Here is a 14083-nt window from a genome sequence, read left to right on the forward strand (position 1 = left end):
CTACATGTAAAGACGCTGTTGGCAGAGCTTTGATATTGAAAGTTTTACATAACATGTACATGCATGTTGAATGCTGATAACGTAGTCCACAAACTACACTTAATATGTACATAAAGGATATGATACAGCTTGTGCAGCTTGTTGCAAAGAAGACATTCATTGCATTTCTAGATGAGATCTATAAGGCCTAGGAAAAAATGATGTGTTTCCTGTTTCCCTACCTACCCTAGAAAAACCTGCCAACCCTAGACTTTTTTGGGTGGGCAGTGGAGTCACATAGCTTCCAGTTAGAATTTTTATTCAGCCTGCTTCCTATTGAAGTAAAAACACTGCTTGTCCAATCTAAAGAATGATAAATGTACCTATCAATACTATTATGCACAAAATTATAGTTTGACATTGAAAGACAAGTGTCCTCATGTATTTCAGTTTCCTTTGTTCAACTGCATTGTAATATGTCTCACTAGAGTTTTGGCCAGCTTAAAAAAATATTATAATACAAGAAAAAAAAACGTAATCCCTACCTACCAACCCTAATTTTTTCAGGACTGAAACAGGAAACACAACATTTTTTTCCCTATGCCTAAGACAGCAGCAGTGCAAAGATGAGGGGAAACATTGCTTATTGCACGTGACGTCACTCCACCTCCATGATTCTTCTGGGAGCAGGGGTGGGTCTACGGATGGTGGGCATGACGACGTCGTCAGAATCAGAGTCGCTGTCGTTACTGGGGGAGGCAGTACGGACGTCAGCAGCTGACCCTGAGGTGCGAGACCCAGCGGATGACCGGCTAGGAACCGGTGGGTCCTGTGGGGAAGGAGAGTCCATTGTGAAAAGTTAGGAGGGGGGTCATCGAAACATTTGTCAATATGAACTAGTTTAACTGTACTGTAATATCCAACACAAAAATTGGACTCACCCAAATTTTCGACTGAACAGCACCAGTCTTTGTCAAGGAACGAACAATCCACTGCTGTCGTGACATCACGTTATGCAGATAGAACACGTGACTCACTCAGAAAGCAGTAGATCATAGGTTTCAGGAAGTCTATGGTACCCACCAATCTACAGCACTGGATTATTCATTCCTTGACAAAGACTGGTGCTGGTCAGTCAAAAATTTGGGTAAGTCCAATTTTTGTGCTGGAATTTACAGTTAAACCAGTTCGATAAAGACATCTACCAACACAGATGCGCTTTCAAGTTAAGATTAGTCAATATGAGTCAACCAAACTGAAAAGTCCAATTCCTTCTGATTCCAGAACTTTGAATGTCAACGTCATTGAAAACATTTTCACTGCAGTCTATTGTTAGTGCACTTAGTGGTATGCACAGCAGTCCACTCAACAAGAGTTGCTTCAATCTTTTTGGATGCTCCCTTTTCACTGCTATTGCCAGAGGACAGACTCACTGTTCATTAGAGGCGTCTTACAGAGCTTGTTATATGTAATAAAGCTGCCGATTTGTTCACTTAAAGTTTCTGCAGACACAGCAGGCAAGGAGAGAGTAATTGACAAACTATTCTTGGCACCTGTTATCTTACAGCATAAGCTACAGGGTTGGGCAAGTTTCTAAAATTCACTTGTCCTATTAGGCAAGCACATAAAAAATTTACTTGCATGAACCAATTTTTCACTTGCCCAAAATTCAAATGTCACTATTACTAGTATATGCATTTTCACTTCCAGCAATGGAATTCTCTGTTGACCATTGTTGGATGTCATGACTGTAAAAAGTAACAAGTATATCAAAATTGGACTCAATCAATGGAAAAATCTTACTTGCCCAATTGGTCATGCACTTGCCCGAACAGCACTTTCTCTTGCCCTGGACAATACGGCTAGTTCACTTGTCCAACCCTGAGCTACACCGTCTACTACAGTGTTTCATATCATTCTACTTTTATACTCAAAATTCTCAAACTGAAATTCTTTTAGTAAAGGTGCCAAAATCTGTGACACACTCTATGTGAAAAAGAGGGCACACAGTCTGTAGGTAGCAGAAAACCAAACAATACTAGAAAGAAGTTTGAGAGTTTGAAACGTTAGAACTAGCTTGTTAGAGACAGAAAGAAGAGAGAAAAAGGTCCATACCCTCAACCTGTCACCGGAGGCAGTGCTTCTTAAACTCCCTGGGACAAAAGAGCGAAGTGAATACATTACAGTGTGCAATTAAGGAAAGTCCGTGCAAGTAGACAAAACATTGTGCAAGTGAAGACAAATTGTCGTGAGACTCAGAGAGACTCCAGAAAACCGACAAAACAAAGATGCATCACTGGGACTTGAGAGAAACTGGCATGTCTGAAAAATGAAGATTAATTGGTCTAACTTGGTCGGAGCTAATCAACGAGGACAATCGTCTTTTCACTATAGCAGCTCACCTGTCAGAAACCCAACACTACAACAACCTTATCCTCCCATTGGAACCACTTTACTACCTGGGCTCTACCCAAGGAATGGGTATCGAATGTGAGAATAGGCACTTAAGTATAGGCTAGAATTCTATTGGGATTAAGAACTTGTTTCAATCATCCTGTTAGTGCACCATGGTTTCTTTCGAGAATCCATCAAATTCATGTTTTTGTCGTACCTGTCATGTAGCAACGCTGTGTATGATGACGTTTGGGACTGTGAAACAATTTCTCAGTCACTAATGAGAATGATGAAAACAAGTTCTCGATCCCAATTGTCGTCATACATTGTGATGTTACATGATGGATTTCTCATAGGACTATATTTGATGGATTTGCTGAGGAAAATGTGGTACACTAGCAGGGGGCTTGGAATAAGTACGAGGATGCAGTACTGGGGGTGGGAGGTTTTTGTGACAGTAAAATTGATGGGTGGAGTTGTCTGCTTAGAAGAAATAGATCTCCATGAAAAGTAGCATTTGAGACTATCATCAATCAAATCTGTAAGCGAGATTTTGGTCTGTGACAGGTGTGGCTGTCCTTAAGCAGCCGTGGACTACTAGTAATTGCCGAATTGTGCCAAATTGCATAATTGCAAAGTGGTACAAATTGGTGCCTGAGATTTGCAAAATGGCATAAACTCATAGGGAATCCGACGGATTTTGGAGCACGCAGACACGCCGTAGAACTTAACGTGCAGGCAAAACTTTGTGTGCAATCACTGTAACAATAAGAACTTTCTGGCTGCAAGTCTCCAATAGATACATAGGAAAAGGTGCTGCTGGTACTTACCTCTACTGGAGGGTCTACTTGGGGGTCTGCTTGGCGGTCTACTGGAGGGTCTGCTAGAGGGTCGTGAGACTACCACATCATCCTCGTCACTGCTGTCATCAGCAGTGGTGGTGTCCATGTCACTCTTACTGCCAACCTGTCACAAAATACATGTACCTCGTAAAACACTGTCTCCTCTAAACTAACTAACTTAAAGATAATTAATTCATGACATGAAACAGCCAGAGCAACCCAACTACCCAAAGGCTATTACAAAGAGATAGCCCTGGTGACTGAACTAGGGTGGGCCACTTACATGACCAGAGCAATATTTATGATGAAAAGCAAAATTACAGATTTATTTTGATCAAAGAGTACAACTTTCATGAAAGAAATCTAGAGAAATTGCACGTCTATTTTGAGACCTCTTACATTATAGACAACACTCATATAGACAACACAGTCCTCAAATTGCACATAGAGGTACATAGGGGAAGGACTAAAGAAAGCTTTTGCTGGATGTAACCATAGTACTCAAACCTTAAAAGGAGGATGAGACTGTATGTCCTTACATACAGTAGAAGTCAGTTACTAGTAATAGCACAATGGATAACTGCACACTTCTGTTAATTGCATGGAGTCCCAAAGTCCTGTAGTGATGTGGTCCGGCTGAATAACTTCGCATTGTTGCACCATCTGGATAATTGCACAAAATGTGCTGGCAAATGGGGAGTGCAATTAACTGGTTTCTACTGTATACAGCCAAATACATGAAATCAAATCAATATTCTAAGATGAGAATGTGTAAGAAATGTTGCCTACCTCTTTCCCCATGATGCCCTGCCTGCCCCAGTGTCCACGGACTGATGACTGGATCAACATGGCCGCCTCGTCACGATCCAGACTCTTCCTGCGCGGGCTGGTGGTGATAAACAATGTGATGTTTTTGATAAACAATGTGATGTTTGTGATAAACAACTTGATGCTTATGATAAACAACTTCATTTGCTGTGCATGCCAAACAGCCAAACCAATAAATAAATAAACCACAGTCTCTTTTGGTGACCATTTTAAATAAAAAATTCACAGGGCTAGCCCTTTGTAATAGCCACAGGCTAGTTAGGCAACCCTGGCTGTGTGTGCTGAACAGCCAAACCAATAAATTGCCAAATAAAAATAAAACTAAAACTTAATGTTTGTGATAAACAACTTAATGTTTGTGATAAATAACTTATTATGCTTGTCAGCTTGTGATAACTTGACGTGAAGAATATTTCATTGTGATTGGCAAAAGTTTGAATCCAAAATCCAACAGAATTATGTATTTCTCTACTAGTGTCATATTGATTGTACTGACAGTATTGCTGAGATCAAGATTGAGATCTTTGGTTGACAGTGATCAGGATTATGATCTCTACCTGTAGAATCGCTGACTCTGCCAGATCATAATCTCTACCCTGACATATGGTAACTCTTTGTAAATTGTAGGCAACATTACCATACAGTTATGAAAAATACTTCAGTCAAGAAAGTGAAAGGCAAGGATTGTTCAGGCTTGTACTTTCAAATATGCTGACCTCTGAAATGAGAAAACTTGACCTTTGAATTGAGAAATTTTTACCTTTAAAATGGCAAATTTTGGCCATCAAAATGAGCAATTTTGACCTTTGAATCTTTTACCATTAAAACAAGAAAACTTATTTGTTATACAGATCTGAATGACAAAGTCTGCAGTGATGCATGTTTAAAAGTGACATTTATATATTACTTCACATGAAAATGTGACACTTTTAATATCATGCTTGATGGTGTTCAAGAAATGGAACATAACTGTTCCTGTTCCATGAAAGATAATTGGATGGAACCTCTTGGTTTTAAGAGGGGCCACGTAATGGAATGCCTTTCTCCCTGACTTACAATTCAATTCATTGAACTATTTGGGTACAATAAAAAAAAACATACAAATCACCACCCATCCATAAAATGTTCCCAACACTGCTTCTACAGGACTCTCCCTATAGAACAATACTCTAACAGCAGCTAATTATTGTCACCTTTGCTTGCTTAAAAGATCTCAATCCTAACCCTAACCCTATTACCCCTAACTGCAGATTGTTTACCTCTAACCTTAACCTGTTTACCCCTAACTCTAACCCTCTTACTGATGCTGTATTACTGTACAGTAGTAGATGTCTTTGAATTTTTAAAAAATATGGCAGTCCTACAGTACCCAGCGGAATTATGACTATGAGGGTTGACATTACTACCTATCAACACAACTGTATGTACCTCCTCTCCTTGTCCTGTAGCTGGTCTGAGCGCGCCCAGTGCCCGCGTACAGAGGACTGCACCCGTGTGGCAGCAGACTCCATGTCACTACTGGACGCCTCCTCGCTCTCCGTTTCTGTCTCCTCCTCCCCCAGCTGTCTCTGCCGTGTGAAGTGTCCGCGTACGCTGGACTGGATCAGCTCAGTAGCCTGGAGGTGTAGGGGGAGAGAAATGTCAAAAGTTAAAAGAAGTCAAACCCAACAAAACTAGTATAATGTACACTTAAGTAGCACAGCATAGCCATAGAATGTAGTTCATAGCACCTTTTTTATCTATTATACATGTTGTTTGTACCTGCATTTAGCCCTTGGGCAAGAACTTGCAATAAAATATATATTTTTTGGTTGAAGTTAACTAGAGTGAACCACATAAAAAACTGTAGTTGCACTGAAAATTGATAGCTCGGTATGAAAAAAATTTTTTGGGGAGCATATGGACATCACAATGATTATATTTTATTGTCCATAATGTTATTTTTTCATAAATATAGCACTTTGGTACATACAACTGCTATTAAACTACATTTTCTAGCAAAAGCTACTTGCTCTAATTGTGAGTAGTTATTAGAATACAAATGTATTTTTTTCTTACTAGACAGAGTCATAATCTTTATTCCCTCACCTGATTAAGCTCCTCTTCTTTCTGACGCTACAGGAACAAGAAAAAAACGTTAAACGTAAAAAATACTGCTTATTTAAGCTGAACAGATAGACAAGCAAACGTTCCAGCAACATGAAAAACAAGGGCTTCTCAAAATAAGCTACACAAGACAATTTTTTTTAAAGTTTAGCATACTGCTTACAGCACCTACACAGATCAACGTTTGCAAGAATTAGTTTCGAATATCATGAGATACCGATGTTTTGTGCTTTCTCCAGTTCTTCTGTATCTTGGCAGCAGCCATGTCCTGTTCCTGTCTCTCTTGTTCTTCTCTCTCCCTTCTCTTCCTCTCTCGTTCCTTCTCCTGTTGTGTCTCCTCGTCCCTCTCAGCGGCCAGGCGTTTCCTCATCTGTCTCCCCTCCTCTCTGGCTCGGTGACCTCTCCAGTTTTTCTGCAACATCAAAATAAGAAATCAGCCTACATGGCACTCTACAGGGGGTGTATCTAGGAATGGTTCAGGCAGGTAAGTTGGATGCTCACCGGGTTTCCTCAGGGGGAATGGGGCAAATAGAGACTGATGGAAGTAATCTAGAAGAATGTAGCGACCAGGTACCCACATACTTTCACTCCTAGTAAAATGCTATCATTTAGAAGTCACCACGGATTAAAGTTCACAGAAATTATCCTCAGACAAAAGAAAGAATGCAGGCTCATAAGTTGCAATTCACAGGAATTACAGAAAGTAAAGGCTTTGCAAATATCAAACTGAATCATCCAACAGTATCAACTTGGCAGCTTAACCATACAAGTGAAGAATAAAGGCCTTTACTGAGACTTCTCCCCCCAAAATGAAGAATTCCATACCTGTATGCTGCGTGCTGCAGAGTCCTGCTGTTTAGCCTCCCGCTCTTCTCTCTCCCGCGCCAGCCTCTCCTGTTTCACCTTGATGAGCTTCTCACGAAGACGAGCCACTTCTGCATTCAGGTCCTCTACCTCTTTCCTGGAAAAAAAATTTGTTCTCCATCATTAGTTGTGTTGTGGTCAGGTTAATACTACAGTAGGGCCATAAAATATGGAACAAGTACTGTTCTTCTTTTACCATGTTTCTTTTTATACCTTTAAAGTTATCAAACTTTAGAATATCAGCGAGGCAGAGAAGAGTTCAACTTTCCGTTTCCTGACAGAATTCAAGAAGGCTACATGTTCTTACTTTTTCTGTCACATGACAATACAAAACATAGAAGTAGTAGGCTGTACGGAGATTGCGGAGAAGCAAATTTGGAAAGACAAAAGGCCCATTCACGAAGTGCAACCTTTTCAGCAGACTATTCATTATTCATCATCATTTGTGATGCGTCAATACAAAACCTGTACAGTAGTTACAGATGTAGGTTGTACTCACTCCTTCTCCTGGGCTTGGTTCCTGTAAAAGTTGCGATCCTCCTTCAGTCTGTGGACAGTAGACTTCAGCTTGTCTCTCTCCTTCTTGTAGTCCTCATTATCTACAGAAAAAGGGTACAAGTTTTAAATTAAGACAACTTCTTTGATCCATACCTATGTATTCAGATGTTACATTATGGTAATTTCTATCTTTAAAATGTTTAAGTCTATCTTGTCTCAACGACCAGGTCAGGTTGAAAGACTATGTAGGTAGGTAACTTTCCAGTAGTGTGATGAATGTTTTGATGAAGGCCGTTGCCTTGATTATTCGGGAAAATATAATCTTTGAATCCTTTCCCCACAATTGCATGGTCTGTTAGCTTATCCATGCATCACATACTGTAATTCACTTTGTCTTCTCGGTACCAAACTTTCACTGTCTGAGAAAATTTAACTTGTTCTTGGAACTAAATGTTCACTGTCGTGGCAAGTGCACATGAAAAAAAGGCTGTGAATTATTTGTTATCAGTAATGATAAGTTCACGTTACAGTCGTCACCGTGAAAACCGTGAACATAACAGTACATTGAAAAAATCAGGAATTACAGTACTCTTTTCCCTCATTTTTGTTACATTGCCTCAAAGAAGATCCAAACTGCGATAGGAAAACTTTCAAGTACATGCCTTAATCAAAGGAGAAAGTAATTATTTAAAGCACCAAACAGTTGGTCTCACCTTTTTTGTCATCTGCTTTTGAAGAAACCAGAGAAGCCTGGGACCCCATGGCTGATCTGTCCTGTAATGGGTTTACAAAAATAACAATGTTACAACCGACGGATAAGTTTAAGTACTGATTATCTCTTTGCGGCAATGCTAGTCCATATGAGATCACAAGGTAGTAGTAGTATGTGGGACCGTGTAGCGCAGTGGCAGTTTCTTCGGCCCGTGACCGAGAGGTTGTGGGTTCGAATCCGCCTGCTGTATTACCGATCTTGTGCCCTTGGGAAAGGCACTTTACACGACTTTCCTCACTTCACTCAAGTGAAAATGAGTACCTAGCTTCGGCTTGGGCTGTCCTTCGGATAGGATGTTAAATGGAGGTCCCGTGTTTGGGGAGAGCAACACCCCAAGCACGTTAAAGAACCCACCACATGTGCGAACATCCACCCGAGCGGATCAAACCATTCCGGCCAAAATAGGGGTAGGGAATCTCCCGAGCAGCCCTCGTAACCCCTACTTCGCCTATTGGGTCAGTTAGTCCTCACTCATAGTGAGCAATTGGGCTGGTCTCAATCATGATGTTTCTGACCTAGGGCGAAGAGTTGCTGTTACAGTAACTGTTCCAATCATGTAACCTGTAACCTTGAGTGGCCTTCATGGCCTTGTTACGTGGTGACCATTGAGTAAAAAAAAAAAAAAGTATCCAGTTCACAAGGTCAAGGTCAGGTTCAGGTTCAATCCCCAGTATTCTTGGCATAATGCTGTGGCACTTAACACAACTGTCCTGTCTCTACCAAGGTATAAAACTAGGTACCTGACTTAGGGGAGGTAAAAAGCAGTGAAAGGAGATGAATGAGCTCTGCTTTCAAATACCGTGTCCTAAACACAGTGGATAAAAGCCCACTACTCCCACCATGTCAAAAGGGCATAGGGACTACATTTACCTTTTCCTTTTACCTCTCAGTAACAAAAACAGGACAGGAGTTACTTGTAACATACTTTCCCTAGTAAACAAAGTAATCAGGCAATCAACTCTTTGTACTGAAAGAGTTGCTTTAATACCTGATTGAACAAATGAAAATAAAAAAACTGCACATACCTGTTCCAGTTTCTTGATCTTATCCAGGAGTTCCTTCCTGTCCCCGTCCATAGCCTTGTCCAGGTCCTGCCGCAGGCCCTTGTTCTCTGCCTGCAGCCGCTGGTTAGCATCTGTCAGCCTCAGGATGGTGTCGTTTAGGGCCTTCACCTTAGCACTGGACTCTTTGGATGGGGGTCTGAAACAGAGTGTTTTCAAGATTGATTAAAGAGATTAAAAATGACAATGACAATGATCGTTATTGCCTATCCATTTCCAACTTGGGATAAATGCACTCAGTTAAATAACTTTAATAGAAGTGTAGAAAAAAATGTTACATTCTATCCAAAACTACAGGGTTTCTTCTTTCTTTTTAAAACACGAGAAAACAAATATTACATGGTAGTCTTTAGATGACATAAGGTATATGAACACTTCGTCCTTGCAGAAGCCACATACCAGCTTATGAACACTTCGTCCTTGCAGAAGCCACATACGAGCTTGATATGACTTATTGAGAACACACAAGAGGAATAACATTCAAATGAAAATTTGATTCATGCAAAATAAAAACCTCACCTTTCCTTTGAAGACTGTGGTGCAGCTTGTAATCTCTGCATCTGGAATAACACAAAAATTAAACAATGCGGTGAGAAACAGAAAAAAAATCCATATTTTTTAGATTGTTGGCAGTAAAAAAAAAAGAACAGAAAAAGAAAAGTACATTAAAGACTCATTTTAAATAGTCATTTCAGTTTAACACACACCTCCTGAAAGTAAATGTCAGCCTGCATTTCCAACTCCTGCAGCCGGGTGGCTCTCATGTCATCTTTCATGGCACTGAAAAATACCAGATAAATGCTTTACAAATGCAGTATCTTTCAACAGACTCAACAGCAAAACACAAATTCTATTTAACGTTTACTACAGCTATCCTCAATTATATAGACATCTCAAGACAAAGTTTTCTTTGAATTCATCTTGCCAAAAGCACAACAAAAATTCAACAGTAATTCCATCACAAAGAGATAATCCTGTTGAATCTAAATACATGTCACAGAAGAATGAATCCATATCATATCCTTGATAGAATGCTATCATTACGGCTTACATATGATCAATCATGATATTTTACAAATGAATAATTCAGAGAGTATGAAGTGAGAAGCCACTTACCTGATTGTGTTGTCCCGTTCTCTGATGGTCTGTTCTAGTTTTAATATTCTCTGCTTTTGATTGTTCACCATCTGTAGCATTGGGGGAAAATGTAACAATTGGATATGACATATTTTCATTCATCACAATGTTGACATATCAATGTATGGAATGAACAAACTGACTCAAAAGGGGACATGATAACAGGATAAAGATATCAGCAAAGAGCAAAACTGAGAATTGAACATAGGTTTTCTGTAAACTTGAGGTACCAGTACGTGATAGAAAAGCTAAGAGACATTAAAAAGTTTACTTGAGTCAATTTTGGGTAGTTGTGAGTATTCTTACAAGACCATGCAAGGAAACTGAAAACAACCCAAACAGCAAATCATATCATAAAATAACAAACATGTTTCTGATTGGAATATCGAGAAGTTAAGAAATTTGCAACTGAACCTACCGTAGTGCTGTCTGGTTTGCTGTTGTACACTGCAGCTTTTAAGGCATTACTCTGGAGGGAGAAACAAAGGAGAAACATTAGGTGAATGATAGATACAAGAAGCCTGTATCATATTTTCCTATCTATCTAAATTTTATTATCAAAGACAGGGAAGTCTGCATATCAAAATTTCACTCATTGATTATTCAAGTTTACGAAAAAACTTAAATTTCATGTCATAAAGTTCATATTTTAGAAGGATGGGATGAATGGGATGAGTCTGTCGCAACAAGCAAATTTCCGATCTGGGTCAGAGGGATGGGTCCTGGAGACAGCTCAGGTCAAAGATCTACATATTATGTTCTTGCTCTACTGCAATTGAGTGACCAATTATGACTTAACATTCACTGCTTTGCTGGACAAACTCACACTTCATATGAATCTAAATAAACAGAAAACACTACAATACCTTTGTGGGGTCCAGTAACTGCTCTATTTGCTTCTCCTGAAATGGGAAAAACAGTCGTATAAGATATTTCTGATCTATAACTATTGCAACTGTGTTACTGACTTTTCACAATAGAATCACCTTTTAGAAGAGGACAGAAATATACCTGAAGTTGCAATATGTTAAGACAAACTAAAATATACAAAACAAGTACTAAATGCACAAACCTTTGCTTTGTTTGCTTCCTCTAACCGACCCACCCGCGACTTCAGAGTATCGTTCTCTGTTTTCTGCTGAACTACAGTCTGTAGATAAAATCATATGAAAACAATATAGAGGAATAATTATAGCACAATCTTTATTTACTTGAAAAGCAGGACTGACAGATAACACATGTCTGAATGCGATGGGACAATGAAAGAGCTAACAGCTATACAATACCTATAAAGTCTACAACAAAGACAAATAGGTGTGTTTCTTATTACTATTATTAGTAAAAAGGAAAATTTCTCACCTTTTTCAAGTCAATAATTTCATCATACATGTCTTCCTGAGGCTTGTAAGCGGGTGTTCCTGATGGCACTGTGTAATGTAAGGCAGTGGTTTAGTGGTGAAATATGGCACCATCAGTAAACCGGGTGTTGCTCATATTGTGGCAAAGTGAATAGATCTAAGGTGTGAAAGAGTTGTTGTGCCAACTAATACATGTACAACAATGTACAACAACAGGACAGACATTACTTTAAGCAATTACAGTTGCAGCAGTAGCACATGTACTGGTAGCAGTAATGTTTCTTCCTCTAAAACAGCCTTCACAGCTTTTAATCACGATATGCATGTTCAATGTCTGTTCAATGTCTGGAAAAACATCTCACCAAAACATACGGCCAATCAAAACAAAATTACTAGTAGCATGCTATAGTTGATGTTCAATTGACGAAGGAAAGACTATTATCTGTTTCTCGTTTCTTTAGTCTTTTTACTCTCTTTCTATATGATACTAAATGTAAACATCACACTCCTCCTCCCTAAACAAATTTTACTGCATCACCACCTACTCACATTTCTGAGTGAGGGGCACCTCCTTGTAAGATGACAAAGTCCTTCCCGTCATCACGGACTTCAGGTACTGGCTGGAGCTCGCCGTCGCTGCGTTCCTGCTGGGCGGCCGTCCTGTGTCCACGCCATTCCGGATACAACCGGTCAGAGCTGATGAATGTGTTAGTGTTATATTAGTGTTAATGCACCAGTTAAAAATGGGTTCTAAAGCTGCTGGTTAGAACTGAAGGCAGGACCTTGAGCTTTCTCACCAAATCTAATAGTGCCCCATAAATCCTGTTAACGTTAGTTAACCTTTATCCGTAAGGTAACCTACTAGTATATCCATTGTATATAAAAATAGCGTATTTAGGGATCTTTAAGTCGATGGAAGGTACTTTTACATTGCAATATTTTTAAAATGCTGACATTTGAAACCCACGTCGTTGACCTGAAATCTCTAAATACCCATTTTTTTACAACAACGAATCTAGGTTAACCCACTGATTAAGGTGAACTAGCGTTACAGCAGAAGGTAATTTTTGTGACCAACTGTAAAAAAGTAAAATTTAATGCTAACATCCAATATTGAAGGACGATTTAAGCCCCTGCCATGCATACCTGACCATGCCCTCCTGCCCTTGCCCAGACCATGGTTGGGGGTTAAGAATGAGGAAATTAATCTATGGTTGGGAGCTAATTGGTGAGGTTGCTTACAAGTCCTTTTAAGTCGTCTGTGCCAGTCGACTACGAATTTTGAAAAATCAACTTCGGGAAACACACATTTTTCTTTGATGCAATCAAAGGAGGAAACCGAAGCTAGAATAGGATAGATTCCAGACTACAAGTCCCAACCCAGCACTGACCTAGGGGGATGTTTGGGAGTAAAGTCATGGGAAGGACCTCAGTTTGAAGAAGAGTTTAAACAATATATTCATATTGTTTATAATATATTACCTCCTGTCCTCCCCCTCATGGCTTCAATCCACTGCTCCCGAGGGTTTTTGGCAGCGCCTGTTCTCTGCCCCTTCCCTGACTTTCCCTGCCTCCCCGCTGTCGGCATGTTGATATCTGTAGTTATCTATTCTCTGAAAACATATACAAGTAGAAAGAGTATAGAGACAGAGTATAAACAAGCAATGTAAGGTTATGACAATAGGTAAAATGACACAATGCAATGGTGCAGAAAATCCATAGAACTAATTTATTATTCAACGGCATTTTATGTAAAAATTGATTTCATATATTCACAGTGACAAAAACATTGTGTAGCCATTGTTCGATCATACAAAAGACTCAGGTACAGCTAGACTGCCTATCCATGTGGCATGACCCTACTATTCTGATAATAATGGCATCAATTATGCTGTTTAAGCTAATAAAACATCAAGCACCAAAGTATGTTTTGACAGCCTACATACTACACGACCATCAAACATTCAGTCATCCATAAACCGATGGAAAGCCCGAATCAGCAGCCTGTTTGTGGACATGGACCCCGCATGTTTATACTGGAACTAACTGAAGGGGTGTGGTCATATCTCTGGGGATTATGGGATCTTGGTGGAATAAAGGTAATCTCCAAGCAGATGTGGGGTGGATGACTGTAAACGTCTTTGCCAAGCTGATTTTTCACTCAGCAGATGTTGGAGTACATGGATTTATATAAGCATTTCTGCAAGAGGGACATCCACCTGTCCAAGTAAGGACAACACATCT

The 14083-nt window shown here is 39.7% G+C and overlaps 1 protein-coding gene across 2 annotated transcripts; it reads right to left on the bottom strand.

Moving 5' to 3' along the window:
• Window positions 1-498: 498 nt before the first annotated feature.
• LOC118429509 (IQ domain-containing protein E-like) lies at window positions 499-13442 on the bottom strand. Of its 2 annotated transcripts, XM_035840006.1 has the most exons (20): window positions 13322-13442; window positions 12389-12535; window positions 11841-11908; window positions 11554-11631; window positions 11348-11383; window positions 10900-10950; window positions 10461-10531; window positions 10052-10124; window positions 9864-9904; window positions 9309-9483; window positions 8225-8285; window positions 7513-7612; window positions 6975-7110; window positions 6367-6561; window positions 6132-6158; window positions 5472-5659; window positions 4005-4101; window positions 3204-3339; window positions 2095-2132; window positions 499-808 (listed from the first exon to the last, which is right to left on the bottom strand). In XM_035840006.1, exons 1-20 carry the CDS (start codon window positions 13425-13427, stop codon window positions 638-640), a joined length of 1995 nt encoding a protein of 664 aa, XP_035695899.1. In that variant the 5' UTR covers window positions 13428-13442; the 3' UTR covers window positions 499-637. The 2 variants fall into 2 exon arrangements, with proteins under 2 accessions (XP_035695899.1, XP_035695900.1); XM_035840007.1 differs by lacking the exon at window positions 2095-2132 and having other exon boundaries at window positions 613-808.
• Between the last annotated feature and the right edge of the window lie 641 nt (window positions 13443-14083).

The sequence above is a fragment of the Branchiostoma floridae genome, chromosome 13 (assembly GCF_000003815.2).
Source record: "Branchiostoma floridae strain S238N-H82 chromosome 13, Bfl_VNyyK, whole genome shotgun sequence".
Taxonomy (NCBI): Eukaryota; Metazoa; Chordata; class Leptocardii; order Amphioxiformes; family Branchiostomatidae; genus Branchiostoma; species Branchiostoma floridae.